The 13,211-nt window shown below is 37.0% G+C and overlaps 1 protein-coding gene across 5 annotated transcripts in view; it reads left to right on the top strand.

The window, feature by feature from the left end:
• Positions 1-13,211, top strand: part of LOC138838825 (glutamate receptor 4-like) — a 274,865-nt gene that overhangs the window by 81,196 nt on the left and 180,458 nt on the right. For all 5 annotated transcript variants that reach the window (XM_070038188.1, XM_070038187.1, XM_070038190.1 and 2 more), the window contains one exon: positions 10,569-10,808. In XM_070038188.1, the coding sequence (XP_069894289.1) occupies positions 10,569-10,808 (240 nt within the window). The remainder of the gene's footprint in view (positions 1-10,568; positions 10,809-13,211) is intronic.

Here is a 13,211-nt window from a genome sequence, read left to right as displayed (position 1 = left end):
ATTATTCATGGAATTTGAAAACAGATAAAATAATATGTCAAAACACACAATTAAACCAGCCTTGTTAGGCTCTTTGGTAATATCTGACTACTGCTCTAATATGAAATTCTAGCGGGGAAGAAATTGTTTTGTATGTGTAAAGTCACTAACCCATGCAAATGCTTGATAATTTCCATGTAGCCATGCTTAGCCGTAAAGTCTCTTCTAAGATTTCACAAAGGAAGACATAGCAAGGCATGATTACAAATATGTATGTGTGTGTGTGTGTGTGTGTGTGTGTGTGTGTGTGTGTGTGTGTGTGTGTGTATGTATATGTATATCTTGAAACATTGGATCCTGCAATCTTACTGGGCTGAGTTATATATGTTTAACCCTTTTTAAATTGACAGCTAAAACTCCATTGCTTTAAGAAGTGGCCTCTTAACAAGAGACTGATTTTCCCTAATCCCTTAAGACCTACTTCTGTTTCTAGGCAGTGCAAGTATTCCTATAGTGCCTCTTCCAGTAGCAATAAAGGTATAATGGCCAAAATCCCTTCAGCAGAGCAGGCTAGAATGAGTACTTAGCCCGTGATTTTCTTTTCAAGTGGCGGAGTGGAATGAGCATGAATTCTAGAAGCAGAACTGGGTTAAAAACTGCTCTCTCATCACTCAGATGTACAAACATCCATCGATTGTAGATTTTATCAAAAAAAAGAAAAATCAAAGAGAATTAATACTTACCTTAAAAAAATATCCTTAAAGAAGTGTCACTGTGGCTCAAGTGGTAGAGCGCTAGCCTTGAGCTAAAGAGCTGAGGGACAGGCCCAGGGTTCAAGCCCTATGACCAACAAAAAAAAATGTCCTTAAGTGTAAGATCGTGAAATAAAATGACTGCTACAGAGCAAAGTACACAGTAGATACGGAGTAGGTGTTATTTCTTTTCTTCCCCAGCTGGAAACGATGGCTGTAGCATGTTTTGATGACACACAGAGTGGGCAGTTCCACTGAAAGTGTATAAGCTGTAAATTGCAAACAAGCTGTACAGAAATTAACCCTGATAACATAGATCAGCTTTACAATTACACAGAATCACTCTCTAGATTAATGAATCCTCCTCGTGTCTTCATGGAACTCAACTCTTCACTTCTGACTTCTTCGTTGCCTCTATGCTTTCAATAACTCTTCAACACATTTTGATTGGCGACTCTCTATGTGCCACACTTTATGCTGAATGCTGGGGAAGAAAAGAACGACTTAGCAGTCATGGTCCTTATTGTCATAGAGTTGTACCATTAAACAGACGTGTTAAGCAAGCACTCCAAAAACATATCCACTATCCACATTCAAAATAAGTGATGACACTCACTTCAGTTATTTGGGAAGTATAACATTCATGGGAATAGTTGCCTCTAAAATCCACTGGAATATCTGCCCAAATATTATTCCATTCCTTGTCTAACTGATATCATCCACTTCCAAAACACAATTTCATTGCTCTTGAGGAAGACAGCTGTATATTTGCCAATGAACAAAATATACAGCATATTACATTGACCAGTGAAAAAGTGTTTGTCTAACATAAAGAAAATCTTCCTTCAAGTATGCAGTTCAGTAATAAGAGTATAAAATATGGTTGATGAATCATCTGTTTCCATTAAGGACCTACTCAAAGGTAAACATCTATTCCAAACACTTGAATGCTAAGCAGTAAATTATTGGGTGCCTTCTTTTCTCTGTGGTACTGCAGTACTTCGTTTCTCCATGATTGGATGTTGACAAGTAAAGAAGTCAACATGAGTGTTTTGATTTAGGTGTCTTTTAGAAATGGGATTATCCCTTCCTTACTACTTCCCTCCTTTCTCCCTCCCTCCTTCCCGCCTTCCTTCCTTTGGCTCCCTTATTGGAGCCTTTATGGTTATATATTAGCAGTATAAAGGCACGATGTGATTTTTTTTCCAGCTTCCCAATTGCTGGCAAGGAAGCCATCTTTATACTGAATGGAGCCTGGCTCCCCATGCTGAGGATTGCAAATCGCCTTCTGTTTATTCCTTTATCGGCTGTAGAAGCAAAATGAGCCATGTGTTGCCATTATGATGGCCTGACTTCGGAAGGAAATGTGCAAACAAGCCTGTATATTTTTACTGAGCTCTCAATTAGTTTAATTTCAAATTGAAATGCGCTTCCTAGCTGCAGTGTCATGAAACGGAAGAGGAGGAAAGAGCAGGACTGTGCGGTGCCGCTCCGGCTCACGACTCCTTGTGCTGGTGTCAGCCCTGTCCAGAGACAGCTTCTGAGAAGACATCTGAGAAACTGGAAATACTTAATTGTGATATAATTAAAGTGAAATATATTTGTGTGTAATTTGCATTTCAATTTGTCATTGATGATGATTAGCTTCAGTAACTTTATGTACTGTAGCTAACCACCACTTAGAACTCTAAGAAAATTAGCATTTACATATTAATAACCTATGATAATGCTGAAGGGCATAAATTAATGAATTCTGGGCCCAGCATGCCTGATCCAGCATCTGATTGAGCCTTTCTCAAATCTGAACATGAGGAACTTGTCGTTTGAGCATCAAATAATCAGGGAAGATGGAACCAATATAGCCTGACTTGGTAGAGTATTCACTAGCGCTGAGAAAGTGTTTTAAGGTAAATTAGTTTTAAACTCAAGGAGGGCGACAAGATTTATTTTAAAGGAAAGATAAATCTTAGGATTCTGAAACTGAACAGGTAGAAATTAGGAAAATATACAGTGAAAAACAAAAATACTGACAGTCCAGGAGCAAAGACAGCAGTGAGAAGCTATTAAAGGTGAGTCCTGGAATGAATGTATTTGATTATCATCTCTTGAATCAGTTCTACAGATGTGCTGACCTTTGCATTGTTCCAGCCAGCAAATACTTTTACATGTGTGAAAATGGTTGTACACCCTGACCTCCCCCCCCCCAAAAAAAAAAGAAATTTAGGGCCATGTTTTTGTCAACTGTGAAGAAAATAATTTCATTAGCTGAACTTAAGTTGCGAAGCGATACATAATTAATGATTATAATTGGTTTGCTCACAAGGAATCATTACATTTCCATGTCATACTAGCTGCTAGTTTTCAGACCCTGAGCTTTAATGACTTAACTACTGGTGAGTGTAAGCATGATTGGATCTTGTAGGATAACTGGCCCAAAACTCAAAGGAAACTTTCAATTGCCAGTTATGGCAAGGATTTTGGTGGCTTTGAATCCATCATAGATCTCTCTTTTTTCCTTTGTATCTCTCACCAGAAACTATGATTTCATTCATTCAACAAAAATGAAGTCAGTCTTTTTCATATGCCAACTTTAGGGCCTACAGTTATTTCAATACACAAGACAGTCAAGTTCCCTCTTCTTATAGAAAATGAACTAATTATCTTAGAGATAGTGAATCAAGTAAAGCAAATAAAGAATTTCAAACAGCAGTGAGGGCTTCAAAAAGAACAAAACAATCAGGACATCTTAGCAGACTCACAGTTTTACTGAGGAAACCATGACAAGTCTAAGCAAGGCGCAGCAGCTAGAGCAAAAGCTGGAAAGTGAGAAAATGAGTTTAAATCACAGGGAAGAAGAGAGCATGCTCCCCACTCCATGTCTCCCCTCTCTCCCTCCCCCCCCCCCCCCGCTTCTCCAAACAGTGAAAATCCAGCAGCAAGTATCTTAAGTAGAGATGAAATGGAATCTTCTGTTCTCTGCTCAGTGAAGCATAATTGAGGATGGTGAAAACTGTATAGAAGTACAGTTTGGAGACCACTGTAACTGATTGGGCAAGAAAATGGCTGCATTGGCCATAGAGGACTGAATGGGTTTAGAGCATTTTGAATGGATTTAGCTGTTTAGGGTGTGAACTGTTTGAGGTTTTTCTCATAACTTGTCTATGTGGAGAAAAGAAAGATAAGAATTAAAGCTATTTTGGCCGAAGGCCATGCTTCTTATTGGAATAGGGTAAAATACTGAAAAAGGATGGAAGGTAGACAGGAGGGTGAAGAGTTCTGGTATGACCCAATAGCTAACCAGAAAGAGACTTTAAGTCATTGAAATTTGAGTCTGAAGCTCACAGAAAAGAAAAAGACAAGTTATTAACCATGGAAATTTTGGAACATGGGTGATATCTGAAGGCATAAACGCAGACACAACTATTTAAAGTAGATGGAGTGATATTTTTATATCCAAAGTTTCATTAGACAGGAAGATAGAAGCAAAGGAAATGGAAGATACATTGTCAGATAAGAAGAAACCCAAGAGCCAGGCACTGGTGGCTTATGCCTGTAATCCCAGTTACTCAGGAGACTGAGATCTGAGGATCACAGTTGATTGCCAGTCTCGGGAATGAAAGTCTGTGAGACTCTTATCTCCAATAAACTACTCAGAAAAAGCCAGAAGTGGTACTTTGACTCAAGTGGTAGAGCCTTAACCTTGAGCACAAAAAGGCGCGCACACACACACACACACACACACACACACACACACACACACACACACACACACACAAAATTATGGAAGTACACTGTTGACAATGCCAAAAAAAATAAAATAAAATGTTTCAAAGGGGAAAGTGGCTTACAGCTGGTATTCCTAGCTCCTTGAGAGGCTGAGAGCTGAGGATCATGGTTCAGGGAAAGAAAGTCTTTGAGACCCATTTCTCCAATTAATCACCAAAAAGCCAGGAATAAAGCTATGGCTCAACAGGTAGTATGTTATCCTGGAGCAAAGGAGCTCACAGACAGCACCCAGGCCCCAAGTTCAAGCCCCAATTCCAGAAGGTGACAAGCCCTAGCTACCAGCTTTTCACAATTATTCCCTTTGGCCACTAACTGGTTTCTAGCAATTCTATAATCTGAGAAGAGACTCAGTGAATATTCTTCCTGAATCTTATAGACTTTCCCAACTACTGCCTTCCAAAGCTATAAACATTTCACCTATTCCTTCTGCTTCCACTCCCTAACTCTTACGAACAGTCACCTACGAAACACTTGACACCTCAAACGTAACATGTTAATTATGAAATCTATTCTCTATTAGCCAAAGTGATAGATAGCCTCTATCCATGTATATTCTACATGATCACCAAAGGTAAGCCACATTCTTTCCTTTATCCTGATCTTCCTTATTATCCTCATCCAACAGTCTATTAAATCCTGCCTAACTGTTTACCAGATGTTTTCTCTTCATCTCTACCTGTCATTTCTGCTCTCATTTACCACCTGATGGCCTCATTGGTCTGCAGGCATATCCTACTTGTTGATTTCTAAACCTTTAACCACTGCTTGTCAACCATCTGCCACAGGCCAATTTTATTTCCTCCCCTCAGCTTCTTCTGTGGTAAATACAAGCATAAATTTCTTCTCTCTCCAATTATTTTCATATCTGGAAGGATCAGTTCATATTTTTGTCTGCTTGACTCCAAACCTCTTCTCTATGGGGATATTGTATTGATTATGCAAAATGCTTAACATAGTGATAGAAACCAAAAGTTGACCAAAGGGAATAATTGTGAAGAGTACTTGCTAGCTAGTGTTTGCCATTTCCCTTTTCAAATAAGCATTTGTTAATAAATGAATGTGTGCTAATGTCAGATCCGTAGATTTTTTTTCAATATATTCCTTCAATATATTCTAATATATTTTTCAATATATTTCTTCCCTATAGAAGAAGGAAAATTATAAATATAACTTTTATTGACTTTCTATAATATTCCATAAACCAAGTAACCACTGTGTTCACATTGAAAGGTCATATTTCACTTATCCAGGTTTAAATAATTCCAAGGCTCCATAATTAAATGAACATCAGCAGTGGTGTACAGGGAGTGGAGGAACTCATTGAGAAATGCTCACCTTACCTCCAAAACCAAAGCAATCTCCTCTTCTCCTGAACCTTCTGAACCTTCTGCCTATGTACCATTAAAAATTATAACTACCATTATCTTAGGTCAGAAAATGGTCATTCTTAGATAAAGCTACCCTATGAGCAATATTCAAATGGGAGACTATGAGACAGTGAAAAGGGTTTCTCTTGTCTTTTCTGCTCTTTTCGTATTTCTCAAGTGATCTCATGTTATATGTTTCACGGTTAATTCTGAGTCAACTCAGCCCTCTGGGTTTATTGATTCCACCATCAAGAAACATTTTCCACCTGCAGGCTCCATTATGTGTCTGTTGCTATGGATACAGTGAATTTTAAAAAGGAAATAATTAAGCTTTTTTAATAGCAGAAACACATTTTCAAAATTTTTCTTGCAGTCGAAGCTAGTGGACTAAAACAGGAAGATAATAGCAGTTTCAAAAGGTATAGCTTGAAATGGTAGATAAAATTCTATAACCTATCTTTTCTTGGAGTAATTAACAAAAATTTTCTCTTTCTTATAAAATCTGAATCATGGTGTTGGTGGCACGTAGTGATATACCGAAAGGTCCTTTGTAAAACAGGAACATCTGTATGAAGAAAATACTTGTTATTTCTTTCTGTGGTGAAGTTCTGAAATATTGTGTGAGGAAGGATTGTAGCAACAGCTTTGGAAAGTGCCCTGTGGCACATAGGTGGTATAGATATTACACACATAGTTCAAGGGATAGTTTTGAAATGTTACTTAGGATATCATGAGTACATAGATAGCAGCAAAAGTCAGAGAACCAGATGAGTGCACTTATGAACATATTTAGAGGAAAGGGGTAAGTAGAGAAAAGAGAATTTTAATGCACACAAACTACATTGAAGCAGACTTCAGATATTTCCAGAGATCAGAGGAAGACCATTCTTCAGGTGTGCAGAACACAAGGCAAGGAAGCAAAGGTGACAGACACCATAGAGGATTCCAGCAATACAGAAGTGAAAACCTGAGGTTGAGGATATAACTGGAACCAAGTTGGCAAGAGTGGCTTAGGTGTCGAGGAAGGAAGTATAGGAGTTGGAAAAAAATGTGAAGAAAAATTTCTTCAATAAAAGAGACTTTGAAAAAGTAGTGGAGTCGTAGGAAGCATGCGAGTCCTTGGCTTTACAAAATAAAAGCATTGAGATGAAAGGAAATGAGAGGAATCATTTAAGATAAGTAGCGTTCCTGTTAGAAAGAACTGGAACTCTAATAACAGCAGATGCTGGAGGAGATGTGGACAGAAGGGAACCCTACTGCATTGTTGGTGGGAGTGTAAACTTGTTCAACCACTTTAGAAAGCAGTATGGAGGTTCCTCAAAAGACTCCATATAGAGCTCCCTATGACCCAGAAATCCCACTTTGGGACATTTACCCAAATGTTTACAAACAAGACCACACTAAAGCTACCAGCACAACTATGTTTATTGCAGCATTATTTAGCATAGCTAAGATATGGAACCAACCCAGATGCCCCTCAGTAGATGAATGGATCAAGAAAATGTGGTATATATACACAATGGAATTCTTTCCATCAGAAAGAATGACATTTCCCCATTTGTTAGGAAATGGAAAAACTTGGAAAAAATTATATTAAGTGAAGTAAGCCAGGCCCAAAGAAACATAGGTCCCCTAGTTTCCCTTATTTGCAATATCTACTATATGTCTGAGTCAAGCAGAAAAGGTCAGATAAGGTGATGTTAGGGAAATGAACCCTAAGATATGTATTCAAATTTTTTTTCATGCGATTGTTTCTAACACATTTATAAGATTATTTCTTTGTTGCTTTGTATGTCCCTCCCCCATGGTATAGCCCCTGCTTTCACTGTATTTGATGTCGGTATAATTTGGGGAGGGGAAGGGGAAAAACGAATCGTTTAACTAGGGATACAGGTGGACCCATTGCAACAATGAGACGTACAAGTCCTTATGTCAAAAACGAACTTTACAGCTTTTAGTGCGGGGGGCGGGGGGGGGGCGACGGGGAGAATTGGGTGGGGGGGAGGGGGGAGGATGGGAAGGGGAAACAAAGGAGGAGGCTGCAATGCTTGATAAGAAATGTACTCATTATCTTGCCCATGTAATTGTAACCCCTCTGTACAGTATTTTCACAATTAAAAGGCAAAGGAGAAGAAGGGGACTAAGAAGAAGAATAGACTGAGTTCTTTCTGACCACACTGCAGCGATCAAGTTCAAGCCATCTCTGGGATTATCACCCACAACTTGAGAAACACCTCATATGATTTGTGTGTGACACAATACTTCAAATCACAAATTATACCATAATTTCACTAAATTTAACATCTCAAATGTGGCAGCTTGAATGAGTCTCAGTGATTATTGTATGAGAAGATATATAATGAATGGATATTATCAGTTTAAAGATGAATGGACTATTACTATATATTATGTACTTATTTATGTAATACACAATCAAACAATACTAGTTAGGCAGAACATAGAATATGTACTAAAGCTATGAGTGGATTATTTCACTGAAAGCCTTTTCCTGATTTTAGTGTCTGTATCCCAAAGTATTTGTCAAGCTAATATCATCATACCTACTCAGTACCTTAATTCTTATTTCATAATTTTAGATGAGAACATTGAAATTCAGTTTGTTTTCTTTTATATATTCTGAACACATTTATACTCAGCTGAGTTTGCTCTCTTAATTTATGTGTGCACTGATACAGTTTAATAAAATCCATTGTTTGAATAATTGTATGCTAAGCAATAATAGATGGTATAAAAGATAGAAAAGCAAAATTTTTATTTGCATGCTTCCAATACTACATTATAATAATAAACATGTAAATAATTCTACAATAAAGTTTGGGTTTATTGGACCAAATAAAAAATTGTTCAAGATATTACAGGAAGTTGCTAGCATCAAACATTTGACTGACAACCTATTTTCATATTCAGAACTCCCAATAGCCCTTACCTATCAAGACTGAAAAAAACACTAAGCAGGGAATAAAATGCTTCAAAGGAGAATATTACAACTGGAATTTTGGAAGAGAAAAATAAAATGTAACAGGATACTTCCTAAGGCAATGTTATTTGGTCTGAGACTTACATAGTTTCCAAATAATTACAAAGAAATAAGAGTAGAATGGCAGGTATCTATGAAAAAAGCAAAAATTAGATTATTTATAATGATGCAAATGAACGAAGATAAAAGATGATGAAATAGCAGAGAATTTAAATCTGTTGAGGTCCTCTAGAAAAACTGTAATAAGGCCAATAGTGCAATGAGGACCAGAACAATGGGAAGTCAGCATGTTTATATTGAAGATCAACTATGAACGGCAGGGGGGGTCTTTGCACAGCATATTAACTGGTTGTGAACTTTGTTTCATAGCTGAGATTTTTCTGTCAGAACATTGTGCGTATGGCATTTGCAAACAGATAAAGGATAGTATTGTTGTTGTTGAGAAGGAGGAAGATAGGAGAAAGCCGCAGCACTGACCACCCAAGGCCATCTCTAATGGGCCCCACGAAAGCTACTCAAACCCTTCTGGAGATCTCCTGAAGTTCCTAGGGTGGAAAAATACTGTTTGGAAACGAGCATACGAAAATTGTACGCTGCATACCTTTTTCTGAACAAGAGCTAAAGTTTGTGTGTACTTTCAGCACCACACTGAAAGTATGACTTTGAATTCTAAAGTTCTTGGACTTTATTTTTTTCAGTAGTACAAAATGAAAATTATTTGAATAAAGTGCTGGTGGGTAGAACTCATTGAGAAGACAGCTGCTGCTTAGCGTATCCAAGAACCTGAACTCAATGTTTAGCAGCCCCCAATCCCCCCCAAAAAACACTAACTGAATCAGATTACCAAGTAAAGGTTAATAATAGTTCACAAATTACATGAAAATTAAGAGAACTTGAAAATATGAAAAATAAGAGATTGCTGAGTAACTCCGGATTTAAGCCTAAATGAAGTATACTTACATAAACACATCCAAAGCCTTGGTAGCATATTTAAGAAGTTAACATCAGATCTCACAGCATGATTTACTGACCCATTTAAGTTATAGGAGTTGAATTACATAAAAACTAAAGGTGCCCAAAGGGTAAATTAAAATGTTACTTACATCTTGCCAGAAAACTTCTGTTAGTCACACTGTCAGACACAGTTTCAGAGTGGTCATTCAATTCACAAACTTTCTACTTCCTGGGGAAGCAAAGAATTAGACTTCCATGTTGTGCTTTCACGACAGAGTTCTTTATAAACTCTACTACAATATCTATCAAAAATAACGGTATTTGTTCAAATCGGTATCTGAGCACCTCAACTATAGTACTTTGTCCTCCAATAAGTTTACCCTCTTAATTAGCAATAGAATCATTTAAATGATAGTAACGTATTCAAACATCTGTTAACATCTGTTTATAATTGTCTTACATGTCCTCACAGGTTAGTACATATTCATAGACAATGTAAATGAGATCTGAGTGGTAGAGGGCTTACCTAGAAGGCTCTGAATTCCATTCCCAGTATGGGAGAGAGGTGTATTAACTTTTTTTATTAACTTAGAGGGCTAAGGATATAATTTTCAGATAGAATATTTGTCCAGCATATACAACACTTTGGGTGTAATCCCTAGCTATCATGTAATTAATAAATATTAATTCCTGAATGTGCCAATAGTTAATGCTTGCTTTTCTCTCTTTCAGTTTGTTCCCAGTATTCCAGAGGAGTCTTTGCAATCTTTGGACTCTATGATAAGAGGTCAGTGCATACCCTGACCTCGTTCTGCAGCGCCTTACACATCTCCCTCATCACACCGAGTTTTCCCACCGAGGGGGAGAGCCAGTTTGTGCTGCAGCTGAGGCCTTCCTTACGAGGGGCCCTCCTGAGTCTGCTGGACCATTACGAATGGAACTGTTTCGTCTTCCTGTACGACACAGACAGGGGTAAGTCCTCTTTCCTTATCTACATCACAGAAAAACCTGCCTTCTGTTGGGAAACGGCTTTGCATCACTTGTTTGACTTTGCCAATTGCTCTTGATTTTTTAAGGGTTAAAATGATTACTTAATGGGTATCATCAATATTTTTAGTTTGACTGTGGAGGAAAATCTAATTTAGAAACACCCCTAATTCATAAAGTTACTTATAAGTAAACCATACTCTAACTGTGCAGAATATAATTATGAGGATAAGGCAAACAAACCAAGGTGATTTTTTTCCCCTATCATATAAGTGGTATCCTTGGTGACCAGTTTATGTGGAGGTTTTTACATAGATAAAACATTATCTGGCCTATTTTCCAGACACAATTTGATTATGATGCTGTTTACCTAGAAATAGCATCAGATCCCACCGTTGAGGTTTGAGATCCCTCAATTCAGATGCCCACTAGTGTGCCACTGATTGGCTAGCTATATATGAGTCCCACAATCCCCTCCTTTAGGTAAGCTTATTTTTCCTTCCTGATCAATAAAGAGAACTTGGAGAATCATATGTTGCGGATGTATAAACCTTTTGATAGTAATTTGCAATTTGCATTGTCTGCATATCTTTTCTTTCCCCTACAATGAAGGTGCTTCTGCACAATTATATTTTATTTTTCCTCTTTTTGTCTCACATAATGATCCCTGACAGCGATGCAAAATCAATGTGAAATGAATGAGTTAAACAAATGTGCTTAACAATAGGTATCAAAAAATTTCGGACTCTAATGACTACTCATGTAATTTGTTTTTGAATAATGCTGCAATGTTTTTTGTTTTGGGGTTTTTTTTGGATCAAATAGTTAACAGAGATGCAAAAGGCAAAAGTCACCTGGAAGAATGTTACTTCTCTGAAAGGCAATTTTCTTACCATGAAAAAATATCTAAAGACAATATTCTCAATTTAGAATTAAGCCTAAATATTCAGAAAAAGAAGTTGCCTTTCCCAGTAATGTAAAACCTTGAGCATTTCTTCAAATCTAATTTTTAAAAATGTTATATTTTTAGTGGAAAAGATACTATTATAAATATATAAACAGTGGCTATTCCTTATATGAGTTAGATCTTTTAAACAAATATACCTTTTATTTGTGTCTGTTACCCAGTCTTGAATGTTTATGGCATGTTTTAGGTCAATCTTAACACCTTTAGTAACAAGGCGAATTTATGAGCTAGAGAGAGATGAAGGGAAAGAATCCTACCACTTTTCAATCCTAATCAACACTGCTAGTAGTTCTCAAATCTGTTACAATGCACAGTAATTTAAAGTCTCATCTATAGAATCTGCAATGGCTGAAAATTGCCCCATTTTACTAAATCCTGGTCTCTTTAATGTTTTTAGTCTCCAAGTTTTATGTGCACTATTGCTCGTAGAGCTGATGGTGTTATTTCAGAGGTTGCCAAATATCTCATATGCACTATCCTATACATTATAATGTTACATAAATTGTTCCTAGGAGAGAAATGTTTGGCAAAGAATAGAGTAGAAAATTTTCCTTTGGCTCATCTTGGTTGTTTTCTTTGGTTTGTTTCATTTCTTGTTAGCATCAATTTCACAAGAATATATTCTCCTCATTGCATAACAGGTTTACAGAGCACAGGAAATAGTATCTTGGGTGACATCATGTAAACACGATTCTATCTAAGAAGAAAGCTGGTGTAAGAGGGGGCAGAAGGGGACAGAAAACTTTTGTGGGGGAGCAGGAGGGGTCTAATTATTTCTACTTTCAGGGTTTCACTACATGCATGCTTTTATTTTTTTAATTCTCTCATCCTTTTGCAAAATGCCAAGATCTAAGGAGCAAATGAAACATCTAATTTTTCCCTTAGTAAATAAGTCTTAATAAATCATGTTTTCATTTTTGGGGTTCTTAGCTCCAGTTCTTTTGTCTTCCATCTCTTTCTCATATTTCTAGATTTCTTTACATTTTTTTCTTTCCTCTCCTTTCCTAGAAACCTAGAGTGATGGGTGGATAGACAGCATGATTTCAGGCAAACTGGAAATTATAATACTTATTTGTTAACAGAAGTGGATGTTACAATGACTAATTTCCTATGTTGTCTTTTTGGTCTGTCAGTTGGTTATAGTCCATTTAAATTATCAGTTAACTCAGGATTTAGTTGATAAACCAAAACAACTTTGTTTGCAAAACTTGCAACTCTGGACAAATGGAGCACTTATGGGCAGTATGTCTGGAGGAATTCTATCTCAAAACTGTCCAAGCCCTTCTGTAAGACAAAACAAAACAAAACAAAAAAACACTTGAATCATTGAAGATCCAAGTTATTATGATTTGAATTCTTGTGACATTTTTACAAATGTTAACCACTACTTTTAAACTCCTATTAGAAATAGCTTTATGATA

This window comes from Dipodomys merriami, unplaced genomic scaffold (genome assembly GCF_024711535.1).
Source record: "Dipodomys merriami isolate MVZ:Mamm:240054 unplaced genomic scaffold, mDipMer1.0.p SCAF_29, whole genome shotgun sequence".
NCBI classification, from domain to species: Eukaryota; Metazoa; Chordata; class Mammalia; order Rodentia; family Heteromyidae; genus Dipodomys; species Dipodomys merriami.
This window is presented reverse-complemented; position numbering and strand designations above follow the sequence as displayed.